This window comes from Hippocampus bargibanti, linkage group LG01, assembly GCF_051943395.1.
Source record: "Hippocampus bargibanti isolate YZ-2025 linkage group LG01, ASM5194339v1, whole genome shotgun sequence".
Classification (NCBI taxonomy): domain Eukaryota; kingdom Metazoa; phylum Chordata; class Actinopteri; order Syngnathiformes; family Syngnathidae; genus Hippocampus; species Hippocampus bargibanti.
In genome coordinates, this window is record NC_142734.1 from 26,340,196 (window position 1) to 26,366,278 (window position 26,083).

The window sequence follows — 26,083 nt, forward strand, 5'->3', positions numbered from 1 at the left end:
ACCGGCACATCATTTTATTGGGCCCGCGAAAGCAAATCCCGCACGTCAAGTTTCATGATGCCTGGTAAAGTCCCAATCCAAATTTCAAATTGCCCCGTGTAAACCACACTAACAGTCGTTATTCTTGACTTCAAATTTGAAAATTAGTTATTCATTATCTTGTAATGGACTCAATATGTGGGTGGCAGGGGTGATGCAACCTTCCAACGGCTTCCCCAAATTCATCACGGCCCCCGAGAGGATACCGTAACTACAATGTGGTTCACGGCCAAAAATGACTTTAACACTCCTGGCCTAAAACAACATAACTTTTTTTAAGTAATGGTCCGTTGTTTGTTTATTGTTCACATACACTTAATGGCATTATCGTCGCGTGGTTTACAACCTTTCAGGAAATAAATATTTAAACACAAAAATGGTTGTGTTTGGAAATGTGGTCCAATCAACCGATTGATATCCACGTTATTGTTTTGTTGTTGTTGTTCGGTTAAGAAAATAGATTTTCACATTTTTAAAGCAACAAATTACTCCAGAGGTACACAGATAATGTACCCCATAAGAAAAAAAGCTACAAAGCAACAAAATACTCCTAAGGTACACATATAATGCACCCACGCTAAAAAAAATCATAAACGAATGAATAAATAAAGGGGGCTTTACACGATGCAACAGTGCAATGCAACTGGAAAGAGCAGATGTCATCTCAGCCAGCAGAGGAACATTCTGGTCGTTGCCACGGAAACCCAACCTGAATATTGCATTGTGCAGCACCGATGGCATTAGCTTGCGAATGTCACATGACACAACTCAGAAAACAGATGAGCTGCGATTGTTCGCTCCCTCAGCGATGTTCGATGCTGGGATAATCTTGACATTTTTGAGCTGACCCCCCCAACGCACAGCCAATGCCAATTTTTTTTCTTTTAAAGTAGGGTTGTGTCAAATGGTAGGGTAGCTGCTGAAGCTTAGCCCACAGCGCTGCTGATGACACGCTGGACAAACTTATTCATCATACAGTTTTGGAAAAAAAATCAAAAACAAAACAAAAAGCTGTTGTTATTTTGGGGTTGCAAATCTGCAAGGCTACATTAGCTAATAGCAAATCTCCTGATGGGTTTATGTTGGTGTTTGTTGCCCATTCCCACAACCCACACCCCCTCCAGGTTGAGCTCAAAGGGGGGCATTGCCTCTTATTTCACTGCTCCTGAGTCGGCCCTGTCTATGCACTCTTTGCAGGCAGTCCAAATCATCCTTTAAAGCTGCGGTCAGCAACTTATGGCTCGCGAGCCATATTAGGCTCTTTTGATGATTGCACCTGGCTCGCCGATAAAACTGAATACATGTTCTCGCTTTTTCGCTGTTCATTTCCTGTGTAGGCGGTAGTTGGCAGAAAGCGCCATTTTGATTGGATGATACTGACCTAAGGTGGCTGTTGAAGTTCAAAGAGCAATTTTGATTGGAAGATACTGCCCTAGGTGGCCGTTGATGTCGAAACAGGTAAACGTCCCCTTTTGAACAAGTCCGACGAGTAAAAAAAAAATGACGAGTATCGTACAATTCAGGTTGAATGGACCAAAGGATTCGCCTTTGTGGAGAGAAAAGGTTCTGCCGTGATTCAAATTTGCAATCAAACAATTCCATGAATGAAACAGTTGAATATTAGTGGCACTTTGTCAAGCCCCATGCTAACGTTAGGATCAATATACTTCTGTGAGAGACAGCAGAAAGCAAGTGTGGAAGCTAATGAGCAGTGTGCATCCTAGCTAGCAGTAACTTTGCAAATGGACCTGGCAAGTTGACTTTCATTCCGATCGTTTGGCTGGATTTTTACCAATCATGAGGAAGAGCAAACTATTCATATTCATGGTGAGTATGAACTTGTTTTAAATAATACATTCTGATATTTTGTTGAAATCACGTGTGTGTGTGTGTGTGTGTGTGTGTGTTTGTGGCTCTCACTGAAAAACATTTCTAAATATTTTACTTTTATGGCTCTCTAAGTCAAAAAGATTACCGACCCCTGCATTAAAGGACAACCGACGTCTCCGGACAAGTTGTGTCCATAATTTGTAAAATGGCTTCAAATGACTTCTACTGAGCGTATTTTAAAAAGATTCCACCACATATAGCTATATTTTACATTTTAAGACTGAATATTCAGGAAGTCTTGTTTTTGAGTTGGTGACGAGTCCGTACGTGACATCACTAAAGGAACGCCCCACACCAAAAAAAAAGACACATTGTAGCAGTCCTTCCATCACGTCAATGAATTTTGCTGTATTGTTTGGTCTGAAAACCTCGTGTTGCACCCAAAAGCTGCCAGAAGAGGGTGTCCAAGCTCCATATAAGGAATTTATCAGCCTGTGGCCACAGGATGTCGCCATTTTGTGCCTCTTTTCCGGTGATCGTTTTTCCCCAATGTTGCCTCAAAATGGCATGGAATAAATTCTTTAATCGATTGCAAACATGTATGTTTTCCTCTTCAGAACTATTTGAATCATATTCACAACTGGAGGCATTCTCAAGCAATGCAAGACGTCTAGGCGTGACGTCACAAACTGGGGGCGGGACTTTCTGAAAATGCCCAATTTGCAGCTCAATTTTTTGCAGATTTTGGACACTTTAAGTCATTTTTATTGGTGTTTTGCATTTGAATAAAAATATCATACTGTGTGTTTTAGGTATTTTACGTTGGCTATAAAACGTTTTTCTGATGTCAGTTAAGAAAGAAAAAAGTGACGTTGGTTGTCCTTTAAAGGAAACTAAATGTCCTTGATATGTGTGCATGGTGTTCCAATCTTTTCAAGTTGTCGATTGCGGTTTCTGCTTTCTATGGAGTCCTTAAACTTCCATCGTGAAGAAACACATGTCGTTTTGTTAGCCGTGATGCCGAGCGGCAGTAGCCTCACTTTTATCTCGCGGGAATGCGACACCTCCCCCCCGCCTTTACTTTTTGTGGCTCTTGAGTTGGCCCTCCCGCGCAATAGCCCGGGAACCCCGACCGGCTCAGACTCCTACAAGCCCCTGTGAAATGGTGCACGGAACACCAGTTGAAAGGCCGTGCGAGGCATTCCTCCTTATGAAAAAGCGTTGCTTTTCAGAAGCTCCCACAGTGGTTTCCTTTGTGTCCATGAGACCAGTTTCCTCAATATTCGCCTCTCGTTGCCCCCCCCCCCCCCCCCCCTTTCCTCTCTTGACTCAACCCGCTGATCTGAGAAATGGGTCAAGGGAACAACGAATGGGTGTCATCTTCAATAATGGCATAGTACATCCTGACTCGTACTGGATCGCAGTCTTTAGAACAGGGGTCGGGAACCTTTTTGACGAAGAGAGCCATAAAAGTAAAATATTTAGAAATGTTTTTCAGTGTGAGCCACAACACGCGAGCACGCGCACACACGCACGCACACACGACGCACACACACAGACGCACGCGCGGCCACTTTTCAACAAAATGTCAGAATTTAATATTTAAAATAAGTTTGTGATTTACTCACCGTTAACATGAATGGGTTTCTGTTCCTCATGATTGGTAAAAATCCAACGGAACGATCGGAATGAAATTCAACTTGCCGGCTCCATACGCGAAGTTACTGCTAGCTAGCCTGCACACGGCTCATTAGCTTCCACACTTGCTATGCAACATACTTCTCATAGAAGTATATTGATGCTAACGTTAACATGGGGCTTGTTAAAATGTCACTGACATTCGACTGTTTCATCGATGGTATTGTTTCATTGCAAATTAGAATCAGAAGCTTTTCTCTCCACAAAGGCGAATCCTCAGTGCATTCAAGCTGAGGTGTTCTTTGTTTTTACTTCTTGGGCTCATTTAAAGGGCCGTTTACCTTTTTCAACTGACAGCCTGTATCACCCAATCAAAATTGCGCTTTCCGCCAATCTCGGTCAATGTCATCCAATCAAAATTGCGCTTTCCGCCAACCGCAGCCCCAACAGAAAATGAACAGAAAAAAGTGAGAATATGTATTTAGATTTATCAGCGAGCCATATGCAATCATCAAAAGAGCCATATATGGCTCGCGAGCCATAGGTTCCCGACCCCTGCTTTAGAACATGCAGCTTGCAATACGTTTGGTGTAACAAGACTTCCCACCCCTGCCTAGCTTGTCGAAGTTTGTCAGAATAAAACTTCATTTGGGCAAGTAGGGCTATAAGCTACTTGTGATTCATTTACTTTGAAAGCTTAAAGTGGACGAACACTGTCTGCGTATGCGCTATATAAATCAATATGTATTGTATTGTATTATGTTTAGTAGAGTAGAACTACATTGTTCCATTAAAAAAAATAAAAAATATATTTTTAAACTGCCCCTGGGTCGTGCGCTTTTGTCTAATTGAAGAATCAAACTGAGATCAGGAGCCCAACAAGATTTAATGAGAATGTGGATATTTGGAGTATGATGATCCAGTTGGATGTTGCTGTATGGATTCTGCTCAGATCCATATGGACATGGTGTGCACTCACTGAGCGAAAGACCACGACGGGGCTTTGGAGACTTCTTCATTGATCGTGTTCACCGTGATCATTGGATTTTGATATCATTGTAACTCACTTTGTATCGTACAAGATGGCATCCATTGTTAACCAGCCTGGCCATCCTCCCATCTGCAGGCCCCCTGTCGAGTTTTTTCCCCCCAGATGTGGTTTTTGGAGCTTTTCCATTTGCCGCCCACATGTCGTGTATATTTGGCAACTTAGGGCACATGAAGCCCTTTTGAGACTGCCTCTGGTTTGGGGTGATAGAAATCAGTATGACTTGACCTAAAATTGTCGGCATGCCGACACGATGTGCAAAATAACCTGGAAGGGTTGACACGGAAATGTTTGGTAACACGTCAAGGACACTAATGCTTCCGACAGTGGGTTTTTGTTTTATTCAAAAATTGTTCAAAAAACAACACAGTATGAACTATGAAACCAAGTGAAGGCAAATCTCTGTCCCGTGGCTGCTCTTTTAAATCCGGCGAGGGAGGTGTTACGGTGGTGCTCTTGAATCTATTTTAGTTGCGTTGAATTCTCAAGGCATTCTGGGGCAAAATATCCTGTCCTGTCTGGTGTTAGAAAGCTGGGTTGCAGTTGCAAGTCGCAGATCTTCCACAGCAGGGGTCTGGAACCTTTTTGACGAAGAGAGCCGTAAAAGCAAAATATTTAGAAATATTTTTCAGTGAAAGTATCATCCAATCAAAATAGCTCTTTCACTCAACTGCAGCCCAAACAGGATATGAACAGCAAAACCGGGTCCATAGGCGAAGCTACTGCTAGCTAGCCTGCACACTGCTTATTAGCTTGCACGCTTGCTTTCTGCTGTCTCTCACAGAAGTACAGTATATATTCTTCTGTAATGATGATCATTTTATGCTACTTCCGGCTTGAGTGAATGCTGGCGCGTGTGGCTCCCGCTGCTCACCCGCAGAAACAATATCATGACTGTAAAGTGTCCTTGGTATTGCATGAGGAAGTCTGGAGTGACATAAAAGTATGTCAGAGCGGTGCAAGACATGTATCATAACTGTAAGACAGTTGTGAGGTGTGCTGTCGGTATGACTGAGGAATTCAAGGTGGAGGTGGGACTCCACCAGGGGTCAGCTCTGAGCCCCTTCTTGTTTGCTATGGTGATGGACAGGCTGACAGACGATGTTAGACAAGAATCTCCTCGGACCATGATGTTTGCCGATGATATTGTGATCTGTAGCGAGAACGCTGAACAGGTGCCGGAGAAACTAGAGATGTGGAGATATGCCCTGGAAAGGAGAGGGAATGAAGGTCAGTCGCAGCAAGAGGGAATATATGTGTGTGAATGAGAGGGATCCAAGTGCAAGAGTGATGCTACAGGGAGAAGAGATAAAGAAGGTGGAAGATTTTAAGTACTTGGGGTAAATTGTCCAGAGCAATGGAGAGTGTGGAAAAGAGGTGAAGAAGCGTGTCCAGGCAGGCTGGAACGGCTGGACAAAAATGTCAGGTGTGATGTACGCTAAAAGGGTTTCAGCAAGAATGAAAGGAAAAGTGTATAAAACGGTGGTGAGACCAGCCATGATGTTTGGACTGGAGACAGTGCCACTGAAGAAAAGACGCAGAACTGGAGGTAGCAGAGCTGAAGATGTTGAGGTTTTCTTTGGGAGTGACCAGGTTGGATAGGATCAGGAATGAGTACATTAGAGGGACAACTCATATTAGAGGCTTTGGAGAGAAAGTCAGAGAGGCCAGACTGAGATGGTTTGGACATGTCCAGAGTAGCCAGAGTGACTATATCGGGAGAAGGATGCTGAGCCTTGAACTGCCAGGCAGGAGACCGAGAGGAAGACCGAAGAGGAGGTTTATGGATGTTGTCAAAGAGGACATGAAGGTAGCTGGTGTGTGAGAAGAGGATGCACAAAACCGGGATAGATGGAGGACATTGATTCGCTGTGGCGACCCCTGAAGGGAAAAGCCAAAATGAAAAAAAGAAGAAAGTGTCCTCGAGAGTTTTGAAAGGCGCTTATAAATGAAATGTATTATTATTATTATAAAAAAGCGAGAATATTTCATTTTATCTGCGAGCCATATGCAATCATCAAAAGAGCCATATATGGCTCGCGAGCCATAGGTTCCCGACCCTTGTTCCACAGACTCATGAAATAAACATGTAGCAAATATAAAACTACACCAAACATATTTGAAGCGTCCCAGGAGCAAGCGCAGGGCACATATTCCCACCGTTTCAAACTTTTATTGAAAATTGCAGGGAAAAAAATGGTATCTTGTAATTTCTCCTAAAATATGATGTTAAGTGTACCGTACCATATTATTATTATTATTATTATTATTATTATTATTATTATTATTATTATTATTATTATTCCTCTAAATACTGATTCTGATTATTATTCCTCATGTCCTGGTGAATTTGTCTTTTGTTGACTGGGCTAGCAACAGTTTGGTCTACGTAAGTACCTTGAAGGTCACACCAGTTGTTTTTGAGTTCATCTCAGTGAGTGTTTGGAGTCTTGAGAGTTTGGAGTCTTGAAAACACACATACACGCACGCACGCACACACGCACACACACACACACACACACACACACACACACACACACACACACACACACACACACACACACACACACACACACACACACACACACACACACACACACACACACACACACACACACATGCACACACACACACACACACACACATTCCATTTTGGGCATAATAAGCCAAAGGGGACTTGTCCAAAAAGTACCAGATGTGCATATTGACAATCATTTCGACTTAGGAAGGGCTGTTTCTTGAACGTTTATGCATTAATGAATATATGTAAATATGAGGATCCGCATATTGATTTAACAGAGTAATACAGTCAAACCTTGGTTTTTGAATGTCTCTCAATTCGTTTTTTGACCCAACAATTTTTTTATGCCCGTGTTGACAACCAAAAATGGGTTCTCGAGCAAACTGAGCACACCTGAATGTACCACTTGACTCCCCTTCACTACCATAGACATCACTTCTACGTCTAGCGTCTCATTGTGACCGACGCATATGCATTGTTGAATAAAAGTTTTTTTTTACTAAGAAGCAGACATGTTTGGATGACATCTCCGCCATTCGGAACATATACTCGTGTAGCGTCGACATGTATGCATTGTTCAATCATGATAATAAAAAGCAAACATTGATTCCATTGATTATCATGGGAAATGTTTTGGTTTTCGATCAAATCGGTTTTCGAACAGGTTTCTGGAAAAGATAATGGTTGGACTGTATATAAAAGTGAGGCATTGTTTGACCATTTTATACCTTACCAAATGGTGAAGAAGAGACAAAAATAAGTTTGTTTTATCTCTCACCTCCCCCCGTCGAAATTTTGGGGGCTGTTTGTGAATGTGTGTGTGCGCGTGTGTGTGTTGGAATTCTCTTCTAAAACATTCCTCAGAGGTGATGTCACTGACCGTCTGAGAGGATATTTATTGTCTTTGAGGCAGAGGTTTATTGTGTGTGTGTGTGTGTGTGTGTGTGTGTGTGTGTGTGTGTGTGTGTGTGTGTGTGTGTGTGTGTGTGTGTGTGTGTGTGTGTGTGTGTGTGTGTGCGTGTGTGTGTGCTCGTGCGCGCGCATGTGTGGAAGTGTGGTCCCGAAATGTTCGTATGGTGTGCTTGATGTGTGTTGGGGATTGTATGTCTTTTGTGTATTCCCAGACTGTGTCTCATCTGCCCCACTTTGACAAGCCTGGACCGGTCCGGTTTGTGGGGAAAACGCCATCAATCTCACCTGCGCGCATTCCAACGGCCCAACTCATAAACAAGAATTTTGCTGAGTGTGTGTGATTTTGTTTCCCTTCATGGCGATGCTGCCCCCGTAGAACGCAAGGTTAACGATACGGTGTCTTTTTAGTCACTTTCCAGGATTGCAAATCTTCACCGTGCTTCTGGTCAAATGCTTTGTTTTTAAAGCCCCTGCAAATGGCGGTAATTTAGAGTGGGGATGTCCCAGCTTGGCCCCAGAATGGAAATGCCCAAATTGGAATGTGCCTGCCTTTTCAAGTGCCCACCCCAAAAAAAGAAGAGTCAACTACTTGGCTGAAGAGGTCGCGCCGATTTCATTTGGAAAAAAAACAAGACAGACTCAACGAGCCGTTGGGAGACGAATCACATCTCGCCTCTTTCTCCAGCAGAGGGGAACGGATCGAGAGCGGGTGCCGCCAGCTCCGCCATGGTTGAGCCAGCCGACAGAGCCTCCGCGACCGGCCAGAGGCTAGGCGCCCCTGATAGCTTTGGGGTGTCCACCCTAGAGCCTGGTCTGCGTCCACCGACCCAGGCGCCGGGGAGGAAAGTCTCGCTCAGGGTCCAGATGTTGGACGACACACAGGAAGTCTTCCAGATATCAGTGAGTAAAGTTCTTCCATCCTTCTCCAGCGATTGGCGTCTTCGCCTTTCCACCCGTCACTTGTCTGATACCGTTAAAGCTGCGTTTTTGAATGTTTCAGTTCTCAACCAATTCGGTTTTTTCACCCAAAATTTTTTGTGTGTGTTTTTTTTATGACTGTGTCTACAACCGAAAATGGGTTCTCGAGCAAACTGAGCGCACCTGAATGCACCACTCAACTCCCTTCCGCTTCCTTGTACGTCACTTCCTGGTGTCGTGTCTCATTGTAACAAACGCATTGGTACAGTTGAATCAAGTTTTCATTAAAAAGCAGACATGTTTGGCAGGGTTCTTCTCTAAGCTTGGAGGGAAAAAAAGTGTGCCAATGACAGGAAGTGACTGACTCTGTGAAAACAAGCGGGCCATTGTCTCACCTCATCACGTCCGCTGCCATATTTGCGCAGTTGTCCCACCTAATGTGTGGAGGTCAATACAAGCAGCTCTAAGGCGCACCCAAAAGCCTTGATTTGCTGCATCTTATATGTGAAGTCATATTCACCCACAACAGGTCTTGCAACGACTATCAGCACCCACGACTCCAGCCTTTACTGTCGCGCCTTATAATGTACACCACATTACTTCCTGTATATTTGGAAAATGTTTATATATTTTTATATTATATTTGGAAACCTTTTATATATTTGTATATTGTATTTGGAAAATGTTCATATACAGTGATACCTCGGTTCTCGACCATAATCCGTTCCAGAACCCTGTTGGAAAAGCGATTTGTATGAACACCGAAACCATTTTTCCTATTACAAATAATTTAAATCGTTTTAATCCGTTCCAACACCCTGAATGTTTACCTTGTTAGTACGGTATTTTATACATTATTTGATGCATGAAATTGCACATTAAAATGCTGACCAACACATAAAAAGCAATGTATATCTCAGGAAATGTTAAGCAAAATGGCAAAGACACAAATAACATAAACATAAATGTAACCCAGGGTAATTGTACGTTCGTAAAGAAAAGAATTATGAATATGATTTTTTACCTTTGTGGTTGTCAGCAGCAGGCGCAGGTGGACGGAGGAAGGAAATTTATTGTTTGGAAGGAGAGTCCCCTTCCATAAAAACTTCGGGGAGCTCTTCTGTCTGGGGGGTGCTCACACGTTCAAATCTCTTTGCTACGGATGACTCGGCTACAGGATGTTCTTTTCTCTTAAAATATCTACCCAATGTCACTTGCTCTCACTCCCATAGCCACATCACTAGATTTCACAGCCTCCTTATTCTTTAATATCGTACTGATCGTAGATTTCGCCTTGCTGAAATCCCTACCAGGGGTGATCAATACGTCGATCGTGATCGACCAATCGATCTCCAAGGTACTATTGGTAGATCGCAAGACAAGGTGATGTGACATTTTCAGGAACTGACGCTTAACAAATCAAGTGGAGTTCTTTTGAAAAAAACTTGACGTCAGCCAATCAGCCATCCCTTTATTTGATTGATATCTCATTGTGAGACTCACTGCGAGCTCAAACAACGCCCCTTCGTTGCAAAGTGAACAAGGATGCCGTTAGTTACGTCCTAATTTTTCGCTCCGTTTTTTCCCTTAAACGTAAGATAGAGTATAAAAAAGTGGAAGAGCTGGACCAAGTAAGAAGAAAAAAAACGTATCACTTTCATACGGAATGAGAGGATGACTTTTTTTTCACAATGACATTTTCAAGTGCGGTTGTCTCGTCTGCCAGTTATCAGAGTGAACTCAGGTAATGGCCAACAATTGACATAATTATGTTGTGTTGTGCAACATATGCGGATATACATCAACATAAATTGCAATAATCTTCACTATATTTCTCAATAAATATAATGAGTAGATCATTTTGACTTGGTCATTTCAAAATTAGCTCCCTTGCTGAAAAAAGTGTGAGCACCCCTGCCCTAGCCAGATCAGAGACTCGCACACCTCCTTCATATTTTGCTATTATTTCTCTCTTAAATGCAATAGTTGTACGCACTACTTTTCTTTTTTACCTTCTTACTTACTTGTTTTACTTTTTTGGAGGCATGATTAGGGGCTAAAACTCTTCGTACACCCGTATTAAACGCGAGAGCAAAACGCAGCACATCCTCTAGCGACAACAGTTGGTCACGAACAGAGCGATACACCCGTACGCCGCTCAGCATCCCACCCTCGCGGACGCACACACGCGTCTTACCGGCGTTCGAACTCCGATTGTTGTTCGAACTACGAAGCAAGAATATCTCGAATATTTTGTTCGGACTCCGATTTGTTCGAACTGTGAGTCGTTCGAAAACCGAGGTACCACTGTATTTGTTTGGTCTGAAAACCTCGTGTTGCACCCAAAAGCCACCAGAAGAGGGCGTCCAAGCTCCATGGAAGGAATTTATCAGCCTGTGGAAACGGGCTGATTCATTCCTCACAACGGCTCGGCCATTTTTGGGTGAGACATTTCTCCCCAATGTTGCCTCAAAATGGCACAGAATAAATTCTTTGATCGATTGCAAATATGTATGCTTTCTTCTTCAAAACTATTTGAATCATATTCATAACTGAATGTGTAACAAGAAAGCATATTCTCCGAATCTGAAGCCATTGGTTTGATTCTACAGCGATGCAAGACGTCTTAGCGTGACATCACGAACTTGGGGTGGGACTTTCTGAAATGCCCAAATCGCAGCTCAATTTTTTTGCAGATTTGGACACTTTAAGTCATTTTTATTGGTGTTTTGCATTTGAATAAAAATATCATACTGCGTGTTTTGGGTATTTTAGATCCTATAAAAAAGTTTTTCTGATGTCAGTTAAGAACCAAAAAAGTGACGTCGGTTGTCCTTTAAGGCTTAGAAAATTAGAAAGTAATTTTTTTTGGGGGGGGACCTGGGAACGGATTATTCTTATTTTAATGATTTCCTATGGGAAATTGATGTTTGGGATACACACTTTTCACCTGACACACTGTCTGGGAACCAAATAAGTTCATAAGCCAAGGTATCTTTGGAAAACTTCATTATAGTTATATATTATATTTGGAAAACTTCATCCATTGAAGGTGCGCCTTATAGTCCGCTGCACGTTATATATGGAAAATTTTTGAAAATACACCATTTGTATTTTCACCGTATTTTCTGGTGCATCGCAGTATATGATTGACTGGTGTCTTTTCAAACTTTATTCATATACAGTATATGGCACACTGGCCTATAAGGCACACCTTCAATGAATGAAAAAAGTTTTCCAAATATAAGGCACACCATTATAACTTGCTACAGTAGAGGCTGGAGCTACGGCACTACTTCTCCGACAGGAACAAATGGAGTTGGTGGCTGCTAACAGTAGTTGCGAGACCGGTTGTGGCTCAATATTACTTCATATATAAAGCGCACCTGTGTATAAGCCGCAGGGGCAACTTTTCAAGAAAATCAAGGCTTTTGGGTGCGCCTTATACACTGGAAAATTTGGTATTTATATATTTGGAAAACTTTTCTATACTTATATATTCTATTTGGAAAACATTCATATATTTATACAGTAAAGTCTCGTTATATCGATATCGGTTATATCGATAGTACTGCTTATTACGATACTATTTCTATGAACGCAAGGAGAAAATTTACATGCCGCAGGATTGGATATATCGATAGTCCGGTTACATCGATATTTTTTCCGACTCCCGAGAATATCGATATAACGAGACTTTACTGTATATTATATTTGGAAAATGTTCATATATTTATATATTATATTTGAAAAACTTTTATATGTTTATATACTATCTTTGAAAAACTTTCATATATTTAAATAATATACAGGTAACATCCGAGTTACGACCGGGTTCCGTTCCGACAAAACGGTCGTAAGTCAAACGGTTGTAAAATGGCCAACGCGAGGTTTATACGACAGAATAGTATACAATGTCAATCTGTTGTTTGTAAAGAACTTTTTCTAGTGAATACTATGATGTACCATAGTGCGCATAGTCCATACATAAGGTGCAGCGGACTATAAAGCGCACCTTCGTTTGCTAATTTGCACTCGCACATGCCTCCAGACGTCTGCAGCTCCCTGGGAAGCGGTCAAGTCTAGCGCTTTGTGCAATGTCACCCTCTACCCCCCAGAGGGTCAGAGACTCCCACCATGACCGATTGGTAAAATCATTGTGTCCTTTCCCAACCGCCGCTCTCGAATGAGTCAATTTCTCCTCATCCGGCAATCTTACTCGACCTTAATATCGCTTCCGTAAGACGTTGACATCTTTGGCGTACGCTGGCAGCTTGAAAGACCAAGTTGGGTGTGCGTGCTCAGGAGCAACAAGATTACGCTGTGGGGGTTTTGTTGCATGATTGGATTGTGGCTTTTTGATCTCCGCGTGGGTGGAGCGAAACGGATCAAATCATGATAGGTGATAACGGGAGAGGTTTAATGGGGAGAAGTGCATCACACGCCGCATCGCTTCATCTCCATGACCGTCCCTTGGGACCAAAGATTTTGGAATCCCCGATTGCTGTATATTCTGCGGGGGTTTTCCTGGCTCAAATTAAGGCAACCGCGTGCATGTTTTCTATAAACACAACTGAGCCACTTTCTTTTTTGAGAAACCTACTAGAAGAGTTCTCGGAAAAATAGGACTATGATCATGTATGATCATGTTTCAAGATTAAAACTCACATAGGAGAATGATGGGCTCAAAGTTTGTGGGGCAGGGCCATTGCTGTTTGGCAGACCCTCAAAGAGTCTTTCAATGTGGTCCATGTCACATTTTATCACGTGAACTTCAAAAACACAACTTTGTTCATAACACATCCAACCACAAAAACATGGTGCGGTTGTCAAGGAAGAAGGTGATGAGAGTCAATGGGTGAAAAGAAGAAAGCAAAGCAGAGTTGTCTACACTGTCCTATGAGACATTGTGATCTGTACCGAGAACAGGGAACAGGTGGCGGAGAAACTAGAGATGTGGAGATATGCCCTGGAAAGGAAAGGAATGAAGATCAGTTGCAGCAAGACGGAATATATGTGTGTGAATGAGAGGGATCCAAGTGCAAGTGTGATGCTACAGGGAGAAGAGATAAAGAAGGTGGAGGATTTTAAATACTTGGGGTCAACTGTCCAGAGCAATGGAGAGTGTGGAAAAGAGGTGAAGAAGAGTGTCCTGGCAGGCTGGAGCGGCTGGAGAAAAATGACTATGTGTTACGCAATACTCGGCATCGGCTGCCTCATTCCTGCGGTCCGAGACTTCCGAAGGCAATGAATGTGAGATGAATTCCGGGGGGCCCAGAGACGGTTCGTGAGTGAAAGGGAGCGCAATGGGGCCCAGAGGGGGCTGTTCCGCTCGCTGTCATGGATCAATAGAGCGATTTCACTCAAAGAGCTAGGGCATTCACTGTGCGCATCCGTCTCCCCGTTGAGGGGTTTCAACACGGTCCCGGCGCGCAATGAGAGGAACCCCTACAGGCCAATTTGGCAGAACTGGACTTTCAGTCAAAGAAAAAAAAATATCAAAAGAAGAGGGTAGACAGAAAGGTGGGCGAATTTTTAAGATTAAGGGCCATATTTTTATTTGGAGATTTTGTCTTTGTTTCTTTAAAGGACAACCGACGCCTTCAGACCAGTTGTGTCCATAATTTGTAAAATCACTTCAAATGACTACTACGGATCTTATATTACAAAGATTCCGCCACATATAGCTATATTTTACGTTTTAAGACTCACGCTGAATATTCAGGAAGTCTTGTTTTTGAGTTGGTGACGATACCGACTGTGATGTCACGGTAGGTATTGTCACTGACCGAGAAAGTGACACACAATGCATTTTACAGTACAGTACTTTACTTTGTTTGGTCTGAAAACTTCGTGTTGATCCATGTTGATGGCGAAATTAGGAGGAAAACACATAAATCACGTGTTAGTGAATCATTGTGTGTTCCACCAAGACTATTATTTGATACAGCTGACACAAATTCCCAGCAGACAAATCAGCCCATTTCCAACAGAGCTTGAGCGCCATCTTGTGCATTTTCTGGAACGCTACATTTCAGTCCAGATGCCTCAAAATGACAGGGAATTACTTCTTTCATCGATTGCAAACATTTATGCTTTCCTTTTCAGAACTATATGAATCATATTCATAACTGGACGAGTAACAAGAATGATGTGACGTCACGAACAACGGGGCGGGACCTTCTGAAACTGGCCATTTCCGGTTTCATTTTGAAGTAGTTTTTGGACACTTTAAGTCATTTTTATTGGTGTTTTTCATTTGACTAAAAATATCAGCCTGCGTGTTTTGGGGGTTTTAGATGCTATAAAATGTTTTTCTGATGTCCGTTAGGAAACAAAAAAATAATGTCGGTTGTCCTTTTAAAAAAAGTACAGTCATGAGCACGGGACGTATGTTTTATTCAGCATTTATTTGAGTAATGATAAATTCATGCTCATTTTGGTCTTGGATTCTTCTTCTTTTCCTTTCGGCTTTTCCCCTCAGGGGTCGCCACAGCGAATCAATGTTTTGTGCATCCTCTTCTCTCACACCAGCTACCTTCATGTCCTCTTTGACCACATCCATAAACCTCCTCTTCGGTCTTCCTCTCGGTCTCCTGCTTGGCAGTTCAAGGCTCAGCATCCTTCTCCCGATATAGTCACTCTCTCTCCTCTGGACATGTCCAAACCATCTCAGTCTGGCCTCTCTGACTTTCTCTTTCTCTCCAAAGCCTCTAATATGAGTTGTCCCTCTAATGTACTCATTCCTGATCCTATCCAACCTGGTCACTCCCAAAGAAAACCTCAACATCTTCAGCTCTATTACCTCCAGCTCTGCTTCCTGTCTTTTCTTCAGTGGCACTGTCTCCAGTCCAAACACCATGGCTGGTCTTACCACTGTTTTATACACTTTTCCTTTCATCCTAGCTGAAACCCTTCTATCACACATCACACCTGACATTTTTCTCCAGCCGCTCCAGCCTGCCTGGACACGCATCTTCACCTCTTTTCCACACTCTCCATTGCTCTGGACAGTTGACTTACTTAAAATCCTCCACCTTCTTTATCTCTTCTCCCTGTAGCATCACTCTTGCACTTGGATCCCTCTCATTCACACACATTTTGGTCTTGGAGTGAAGACCATAAATTCATAATTTCAAACTGCAAGGGTGTCAAAGTCAATTTTTGCAGCTGACATTGCAATTATGGGTCCTTTTCTCGGGCTATTATGAATTTTGGGAAGCCATTAGAATCTTTCTCCACCTCTGCATAAAAGCGAGTGCACAACAAATTAACAAACAACTAGTTTTCAAATTTGAAGTCAAGAATAATGGCTTACTGTGGATGACATGGGACCATTTGAAATTTTGGTTGGGACTTTAGCAAGCATCATGACACTTGACATGCTTGATTTGCCAAAATAAATAATGTGGCGGGCCATATTTAGCCCCCGGGCCTTGCCTTTAACACCCGTGGCAGACTGCCTCGCCCGTGACCCAACCCCGCAGAAGCGGTCCAGAATGAATGGAGCACTTACAATATGTCCTCCTAAATAAAAGTAAAGTCACTTATTTTAATGATCATTTCTTAATTTGAACTTTTATTTTAATCTCCTGATTAAATATATTGAGCATGTCGGTTGTTTGGAAGCACTCTCGAAATATTCTTGAGCTGACTTCAGTTGATTTGAGTTCTTTTGAATCTGGTGGCTTGGTGGAGGATGCGACTTTGATGTCTTGCCAGCAGGGTTAAGACGTTTAACCTAATCTGAGCCCAAGACTGTGATTGGTCGACAGATGAGGAAGGACGAGCCGTCTGCCAGCTGTCTGCCTAACTGCCCCAACACACAAAATCATGGAAAAAATGCTTTTTGTCTTTGTTTATAACTTTGTGGTGCATTGTCACATATCTGTCAACTTTGGCTAATCGCTGCCCTTATAAATGATTGCAATTCCCGTATTAAAGTTGTACTACGCCGTATTTTATATGAAATGATAAAAAATGCTAACAGGCGGAAATGCAGACAGTTTACCGCGCATGCGCACGGTCTGCTTTTATCAATCCGATCATACGCAGCGATTAAAAAAAGATGCAATTGAGGATCACTTTTGCTGGTTTGCCGTGTCAATAGTAGCGATCGGCGGCAGCATTGTCGTTAGCTACTGGCAGTTGAGAACAACTGAATTTGGTCTTCGTAAGACCGGTTCATATTTTTTTCCCGTATAAAAGTTACAGTACGGTGTACATTATTTGATATGATAAAAAAAGTATAAAATAGGGGTAAAACGTATAAATTGACAGGTATGCTGTCATGCAGATTAGCCAGTTTCACCTCAGGGGCATGGGGGTATGCTCACTGTTATACGGGACCGTGTTGATTCCAGCTATTGAAAGGCGCTAATGTCACCCGAGCTAGAGTTGAATAACGGTGAAGCTTGTTGCCAGTCGTTTCCAATGTTTTCCCATCTGGAACAGCCAAGTAATGTTGAAAGTTAAAGCAAAAAAACAGCCCCTCTTGTACCATGTTTTTTTTTCCTTTTTGTCGATCCTTGTCAAGGCAGAAAGAAAAAGGATTTTTCAATTCTTTTTGAATTCACAGCTGGGGAAGTGTAGCAGTTGCATTTTTTTATTTGGTTTTCTCTTTCCTCAAATGATTCTTATCGTCTGTCTCCACCCATCTGGTTTCAATCTGTGCTGGTCCCAGCGCGTTCTATACACGCCGGTGCACCGCCACATGTCTCCAAATCTCCCTTGACAGCATTTCAAAAGGCACCATGCTCAACGCAGAGCAAAAAAGTCCATTTCAAAACTCCTGCAGAAGATTCCAAAGCTTCCAATTTCCGGCTTTCAAGAAACAAAAAAAACAAGGTTTGAGTTGAGCACAGATGGTGAGAATCTTTGACTTGGCTGAGGATTTAAGCGTAACCTAAAATACTGCAGGAATAACTACATGATTTCCCAGTTAGGAAGAGATACATGGATACCTCGGTTTACAAACCCCTTGGCTTACGAACTTTTAGGTTTACAAATGTGAAATTTATGCAAATTTTACCTCGGCATACGAATTATTTTCATTGCATGTGTCATTCGCGAATGAGCCCGTTCTTCTCACAAGAAAATGGCAGCCGACTGTTTTTGTACTCTATTCCCCGCCCCCAGTCTTCGGTTAAAACCACGTGATTGGTCAAGTACGCAGCAGTTAGGGGGATAGGGGGGGTTAAACATGAAAGAGACAGGCAGACGACAGAGAGAGCGAGAAAATGGATAGAAAACAGTGAAATTTGGACTTGTTTCAACTTTGACAGTTCAAAAGCATTCAAAGGCAGAGTGTAGACTTCAAGGTTAAAATATCCCATCAATCAGGCTCCACAAATAACCCGCACAAGCCATCTGTACACTCGATGCAAAAAGCTATCAACCCAGTTAAACAGAACACAATTGATGAGGAACAAAGTAAAATTGATGAGGAACAAAGTAAAATTATCACAGAGAAAGCACCTACAATGGGCCATTGCTCAAGATGGTGAAAGAAGAAGGCTATGTTCTTCATCAAGTGTTTAATGGTGATGAAACCAGCCACTCCATCTAGCCATCAACGACCCTCACAACGATAAATAAAACAACTTTATTATACAGTACAGTTTAGTTCTTTAGTTATACCATAGCACAGTCATTATACATAAAATAATGTATATTTTGTGTAGTTGTAAGGCTTAGAAAATTAGACAGTAGAAAATCATGTTTTATTGGGACCTGGGAATGGATTAGTCTCATTTTTCCTATGGGAAATTAATTTTTGGGGTACACACTTTCCGCCTTACACACTCTGTCTGGGAACCAATTAAGTACGTAAGCCAATGTATCACTGTACAATAAATTTCTCAAAATGAAAAATTTCTCGCCACAACTTTGACCTCTCCGTGCTCAAACTGAAGCAAAGGCCAAACAGGATCTCTTGGACAATCGCTTGAATAGCCCACGTTAAAGGACAAAACTCCTACTTTGGTTTAGCTTTGAAAATGTGGCTTTTCTGACGTCAGGCTCATGCATTTGCGGTATAGCTCACGTGAAAACGGGTCAGGTTAGGGATTGATGAGGGAGCGTGTGTTCTTCACGGTGGGGAAAAACAAAACGGTTCGCTGTGTTGTGGCGGCCTTTCCTCTCGCCGCACGTGTTTTATCCAGCCTCCTCAAATAGAGGAGCAGGATGACTATAATTTGCAAAAGCCGCACGAGTCACTTTGCGAAAACGCCCCCGACAAAAAAAAAAAAGAAAAAGACTGCATATGGACATTGTTTTTGTCGGGCTGCCAGAGGATCTTTTGCCCTCTCTTTGGCCTACTATTTGTACAACGGGGCAGTTGAAAGCAAAATTCCAAAGTTTTATCCAAGTCTGGAAGGAAATTTTGACACGGAGTCGGGATATTCTCATCCCAGACGTTTTGGATGATGCTTTTGTAGGCACATGGCCAGATGACGGCCCACGTCTTCGCCTCTGGAATTATTCTCACCATCATGAGCCACCGAGGTCTGCGATGGGTAACACTTGTGAATCGACAGCTTGTATCAACCCCCCCTTCCGAGCCCAGTCTGCCAGCTTCAGAGTCAGAACGGGGGAAATCCTACTTCCACTGGTTAATCGTTGCGTAATCCTGGCTAATCCCGCATACAACACGGGGATCCAGTCGTGGTTAAAACATGACATCGGTGAAGGAACTCGCATGTGTGGGTGCGTGTGTGTGATAAATAGAATTCTGCACGGGTCTGCGATGTAAAACAAGGCTATGTGTCGATTAAAAAATTTCTGAAACTGAATTTAAAGGACAACCAACGCCATTTTTTGTTTCTTAACTGACATCAGAAAAATGTTTTATAGCATCTAAAATATCGAAAATACGCAAGCTGATATTTTTGATCAAACGCAAAACGCCAATAAAAATGACTTATAAAGTTGCCCAAAACTGCCACTAATGAGCTCAAAACTGTAGAGATTCAGAAAGTCCCACCCACCCCCAGTTTGTGACGTCTCGTCAGGATACTACTTCACAAACTGCCTTGCTCCAGAATCAAAACAATGGCTTCAGAGAGTTCAGATTCGGAAAAAGATCTTTTCTTGTTCCTCATCCAGTTCTGAATATGATTCAAATAGTTATGAAGAGGAAAGCATAAGTGGTTTGCGATCGATTAAAGAAATCCTTCCGTATCAATTCGAGCCGTGTAAGCAAAGCGACGAAACTGGTGTAGAACACCACATGAAGCATATATGTTCATATAAGTTCCGTGAATTAGCAATATAACATAAACTTTGGTGATATGTGGCATATAACGACATGAATAACAAATAATATGCTACAAGATGTCAACATCAATGCAGATTGTTTAATGGTTGTGCATGCAAAAAGTTGTTTAAACTCTCAAGATGAAGCGTTACGAACGTACGTATGAATGCGGTTATCCATCGCTAACTCCGGTTGGCTCCTCATTCGCCTCTGGCTGGCGCTATACTGCTCTGGTACATTAGAAATGGCTGATTTGTCCGCTGGGAATTTGTGTAAACTTACACCTTCTTTATGTGTTTTACTGCAATTGGCTGCCACACGATTCACCATCGCGTTATTTATGTAGTTTTCGTTTTTATTTCGCAATCAACACGGTGTTTTCAGATGAAACAAAGTACCCAAAATGCACTGTGTATCGCTTTCTTGGTCAGGGGCGTTCCCTCAGCGACGTCACTTCTGGCATCGGCATCAACTCAAAAACAAGACTTCATGAATATTCAGTGCGAGTTTTAAAATGTAAAATATAGCTATATGCGGTGGAATCTTTGTAAAATACGCTCAGTAGAAGTCATTTGAAGTTTACAAATTATGGACTTGTCTGGAGGTGTCGGTTGTCCTTTAAGGGTGTCTCAATACTGGCTTGGCCATGGATGGGCCAGAGTTGTAAATTGGTTTCTGGCCAACATCCGTCACTCCACAACGAGCCCACATCTGGTTGGCCAGAGTCAAGCCAGTGCCTCCTTTGCCACTTTTGGACCATGTTCCGCCCACATGCGTTATGCCAGTGCCGACACAAGGCCAGCTGTGCCAGCTTTTTGAAAATTGTGGGCCTGATATCTTTGCTGTGTGGTTTTTATGTATGTAAACATTTGTATATATCTCGTATTGCGCATGTGCTGTCTGCTCCTTATCTGTCTGTTGGAATGCATTCCAACTCTTCTTGTGACAAAGCCACGGTTTGAGGTCAATAAACGGCATCCTGAAATCGGCTGTTCTTGCGCTTGGTCTTCTTTTAATGGCACAGCAGTAAAAATCTTGAGGAGGCTAATCACAAGCTTTTTATTTCTATTTATTTATTATTTTGAGGGGTGGCATCTCACTGTTTGGCATCCCCAACACACGAGGTTTCATTTTATCAATTTTTTTCTTCTCCCAAAGAGAATTTTCTCTGTCTGATTCAGCAGTCCTGTGGGCGTATCTGTTGATTGTGGCTACCCCCCTGCACGCGTCTCATCGCCTTTTTCAACTTGATGGAGAAGCTCTCCGAAAATATTTGGCTTTTATGTATTAATATCCCCCATTGCTTGTGGGTATCACGTCACATGACCAATACAAGCTACAAGCACCTGATTTGTATTTTATTTCCCAGACAACCAAATATTTATTTTAAGTCTGGTCTACCGGCTCTCCACCAAGCCCCAGTATGACCAGGAATAAAACGATTCGGAGTAATTTATGGTTGGGTAACTGTGTGTTTTGGCCTCGCTCATATCCCAGAACGTAGCTGAGAACACTGGATGAGCAGCTCGCAGCTTTTCCCTTTGGCCTTTTAGCTTCTTTCTAAACACAGGGAATCGTGCAACCAAAACCCAAGCCTGCACTTGTCAGTCAGGTTCAGGATCAGCTGCTTGTTGTTGGTTGGGGGAGGAGGGGGATCATAGTCTTACAGCCTCATTCTGATGTGAACCATCTAATTAGACCTTCCGAAAAAAAGCATCCTTCAGCTGAACATTAGTGCACGCCACTGTTGTGGCCTCAAGCGCCAAATTGACATTGTTCCTTCATTTGATCTCTTTTCTAGCTACGCTCGCCAGGCAAAGTGCTGTTTGACCTCATTTGTGTCCATCTCAACCTGGTGGAGGGAGACTACTTTGGGCTGGAGTACCAGGACCAGCGCAAGATGACAGTGAGCTGCGTGTGATGTCAGAAACTCATTTTTTTTGTCTTTGTAACTTTGGACCTCAATGCTGCACTCTGACCTTCTCACAGGTGTGGCTGGACCTGCTGAAGCCAACCATGAAGCAGCTCCGACGTACGTGCCATAAAATGTGCTCTCCTTTGCACTTACTTTATGTCGCAACGGAAAATCACGTTTGCAAAAACACTGTCCTTTAGTGCTAAAACGAATAAACACATTTATGGTGTTTAAAAATAACAACAATAATAGTAATACATGTACAGTAAAGTCTCGTTATATCGATATCGGATATATCGATAGTCCCGGTTATATCGATACTATTTCTATGCACGCACGGAGAAAATTACATGCAAACAGGGTCGGATATATCGATAGTCCCGTTTATATCGATATTTTTTTGGACTCCCTTGAATATCGATATAACGAGACTTTACTGTAGTTCATATCGAGGCTGTGGGAAGGATTTTATTGCGATAAATCCCCACTAGATGGCAGGAGTATGAGTGGATGTGCTTTCCGTACGGTAGCATGTCCAAAGTCAGGCCCGGGGGCCAAATGCGGCCTGTGGTCAATTTTTGCCCAGCTCGAGGCCTTAAAATCAAGAACGTCTGGCCCGCATCCCAAATGAAGACACTGGGCAGTTGCGCTGTTACCTGCGTGCGTCTGCTGAGTGCTTAGGAACAGCATATTTGTATATGACTCATTGACTCAACGAGCCCCCCAATTTTCTAAAATGGCAATTTTCAAATTTTTCTCAACATTTTCAAAAATGCGACAATCAACAAAAGAACAATTACTTCTGTTCAATTGTTAAAAGATATTCTAAAATGGCTATTTAAAGGACAACCGACACCATGTTTTTGTTTTTTTCTGACATCAGAAAAACGTTTTATAGCATCTAAAATACCCGAAACAGGCTGATATTTTTAGTCAAATGCAAAACACCAATAAAAATGACTTAAAGTGTCCCAAAACTACTTCAAAATGACCTCAGAAATTGCGAGTGTCAGAAGGTCACACCCCCTTGTTCGCGACATCACGCCAGGACATCTTGCCTTGCTCGAGAATCAAAACAATGGCTTCAGAGTCGGAAAAGATGCTTTCTTGTTACTCATCCAGTTATGAATATGATTCAAATAGTTCTGAAGAGGAAAGCATAAATGTTTGCAATCGATTAAAGAAGTTATTCCGTATCATTTTGAGACTTCTGGACTCCAATGTAGTGCCCAGAAAACGCAATAAGGTGGCGCTCAAGATCTGTTGAAAATGGGCTGATTTGTCTCCTGGGAATTTGTGTCAACTACTATCAAATAGTAGTCTTGGTGCAACACACAACAATTCACCATCCCGTTATGTATTTTCCTTCTAATTTCGCCATCAACACGGATCAACACGAAGTTTTCAGACCAAAGTGCCCAAAATGCATTGTGTGTCGCTTTCTCGGTCATGGCATTCCAGACATCGAAAACAAGACTTCCTGAATATTCAGCGCCAGTCTTAAAAGGTAAAATATAGTATATGCTGTGGAATCTTTGTAAAATACGCTCAGTAGAAGTCATTTGAAGTGATTTGTGACTTTAAATGTTTTTTTTTCTAAAATGGGGATTTTCAAAAAGGTTTTACATTTTCTAATTCAATGAACCAAAACATGCTTAAAGTAGCTGAAATAAAAATAAAAAAATCAAATGTGAAACACACAATGGTTCGCTGACATTTATTGAAATTAATTGCTGTTATATGTAAAGAACGTCCGTTGAGGTTGCCTCACCCCCTCCATTTTTAACACATCAAATCTGGCCCTCTTTGCAAAAACGTTTGGGCAGCCCTGCCATATGGTTCCACATTGTGAGCTGGCGGCGTGCAAAACCAGTGTGGGGGTGAGAAGATGGATAAATACCGCCAGCTAATTCGTCATCAAAGCTTTTTCACGTCAAAAAAGTCCCGTCATTATCCTTGGCCAAGGCGCACACACACACACACACACACACACACACACACACACACACACACACACACACACACACACACACACACACACACACACACACACACACACACACACACAAGATTCAACATTCATCCAAAGGTCATCCAACGGTGCCGTGTGTTTCATGTCATAAACTGTTGCATTGCAATCAAAGTGACTTTTTCAGAGTTACTGTTGTGATTTAACAGGAAAGCATTGTTTAGACATTTGAAAATGCAAAAAAACAGCATCTAAAACAGGGGTGTCAAAGTCATTTTTTTGCCGCGGGCCACATTGTAGTTATGGTTTCCTCTCGAGGGCCGTTATGAATTTGGGGAACCCATTAGAATGTTTAAATCCCTTCAAATATTACATATAGAGCACACAGCAAAATTAATGAATAACTCGTTTTCAAATCTGAAGTCAAGAATAATGACTTTTATTGTGGTTGACATCCAAAAATATGACATTTTGGCTCAGATTTTAGCAATCATCATGGAATTTAACAAGTTTGATTTGCTTTCGCGGGCCGAAAAAAAAATGATGTGGCGGGCCGGATTTGGCCCGCGGGCCTTGACTTTGACACCTGTGATCTAAAGGGAAAGTTCCACTTTCAAAAAAGCTCTTTCTGAGAGGAAATGAAAGTTAGCAATGATCAACCGCTGTTGTAAAAAAACGCCCAAGTTTGAAATGTCCTCAACAAAAGAAGAATGTTAATGTCTTCTTTTGCTTCTATAGCTAAAGAACTCTCATTTTCTATTACCTTTGCGGTTATAATCATTCTGTTTTGTCTCCCCTCCCATTCAAGGGCCAAAGAACACCATCCTTCGTTTTGTTGTCAAGTTCTTCCCCCCCGACCACACGCAGATCATGGAGGAGCTGACTCAGTAGGTTTTACACATACGCACGCAACGCATTTACAGTGTCCTTCGGCGTTCTCGGGTCGGTAACCTTTTAGCCTTACATCCACTCCCGCTTGCCAACAGGTACCTGTTTGCGCTGCAGATCAAGCGTGACCTGGCCTGCGGTAATCTCATCTGTAACGACTCCAGCGCCGCACTGATGGTGTCCCACATTATTCAGTGTAAGAGCAAATAATCAGAATCATTCTTATTGGCCAAATATGTAGAGTACAAAAGGAATTTGTCTCTGGTAGAACACGCTGCATGAGTATTATAATAAAAAAAAGACATGACAAATACTTATGGAAGGGAATTATTTAAAGGACAACCGACACCATTTTATTGTTTCCTAACTGCCATCAGAAAAAACGTTTGATAGCATCTAAAATACCCAAAACACGTAGGCAGATATTTTTAGTCAAATGCAAAACACCAATAAAAATGACTTAAAGTGTCCAAAATCTGCCACAAGTCAGCTCGTAACTGGGGATTTTTAAAAAGTCCCGCCCCCAGTTCGTGAGGTCACGCCAAGTCGTCTCGCCTTGCTCAAGAAACAAAACAATAGGCTCACGGAGTTCAGATTCGGAGAAGATGCTTTCTTGTTACTCATCCAGTGATGAATATGATTCAAATAGTTCTGAAGAGGAAAGCATAAATGTTTGCCATCGATTAAAGGAGTCCTCCCATATCAATTTGAGCCGTCAATGACAGCAATGTAGCACCCAGAAAATGCAGAAGATGGCGCCCAAGCTCTGTTGGAAATGGGCTGATTTGTCTGCTGGGAATTTGTGTCAGCGAATATCAAATAGTAGTCTTGATACAACACACAACGATTCATCATCGCGTTGTTTATGTGTTTTCCTTCTAATTTCCCCATCAACACGGATCAACACGAAGTTTTCAGACCAACCAAAATACATTGTGTCTCGCTTTCTCGTTCAGGGGTGTTCCAAATGTGATGTCACGTAGGGGATCATCATTAACTCGAAAACAAGACTTCCTGAATATTCAGCGCGAGTCTTAAAACGTAAAATATAGCTATATGCGGTGGAATCTTTGTAAAATATGCTACGTAGAACTCATTTGAAGTGATTTTACAAATTATGGACACAACTTGTCCAGAGGTGTCGTTGT

At 42.2% G+C, this 26,083-nt stretch overlaps 1 protein-coding gene across 2 annotated transcripts in view; it reads left to right on the forward strand.

Annotated features, from left to right (window-relative positions):
- LOC148903618 (FERM, ARHGEF and pleckstrin domain-containing protein 1-like) overlaps positions 1 to 26,083 on the forward strand; it is a 58,166-nt gene that overhangs the window by 955 nt on the left and 31,128 nt on the right. For both annotated transcript variants that reach the window (XM_089005903.1, XM_089005911.1), the window contains exons 2-6: positions 8,674 to 8,888; positions 21,965 to 22,069; positions 22,153 to 22,195; positions 24,856 to 24,934; positions 25,034 to 25,131. In XM_089005903.1, coding sequence (XP_088862029.1) covers positions 8,715 to 8,888; positions 21,965 to 22,069; positions 22,153 to 22,195; positions 24,856 to 24,934; positions 25,034 to 25,131 — 499 coding nt within the window. In that variant the 5' untranslated portion in view covers positions 8,674 to 8,714. The remainder of the gene's footprint in view (positions 1 to 8,673; positions 8,889 to 21,964; positions 22,070 to 22,152; positions 22,196 to 24,855; positions 24,935 to 25,033; positions 25,132 to 26,083) is intronic.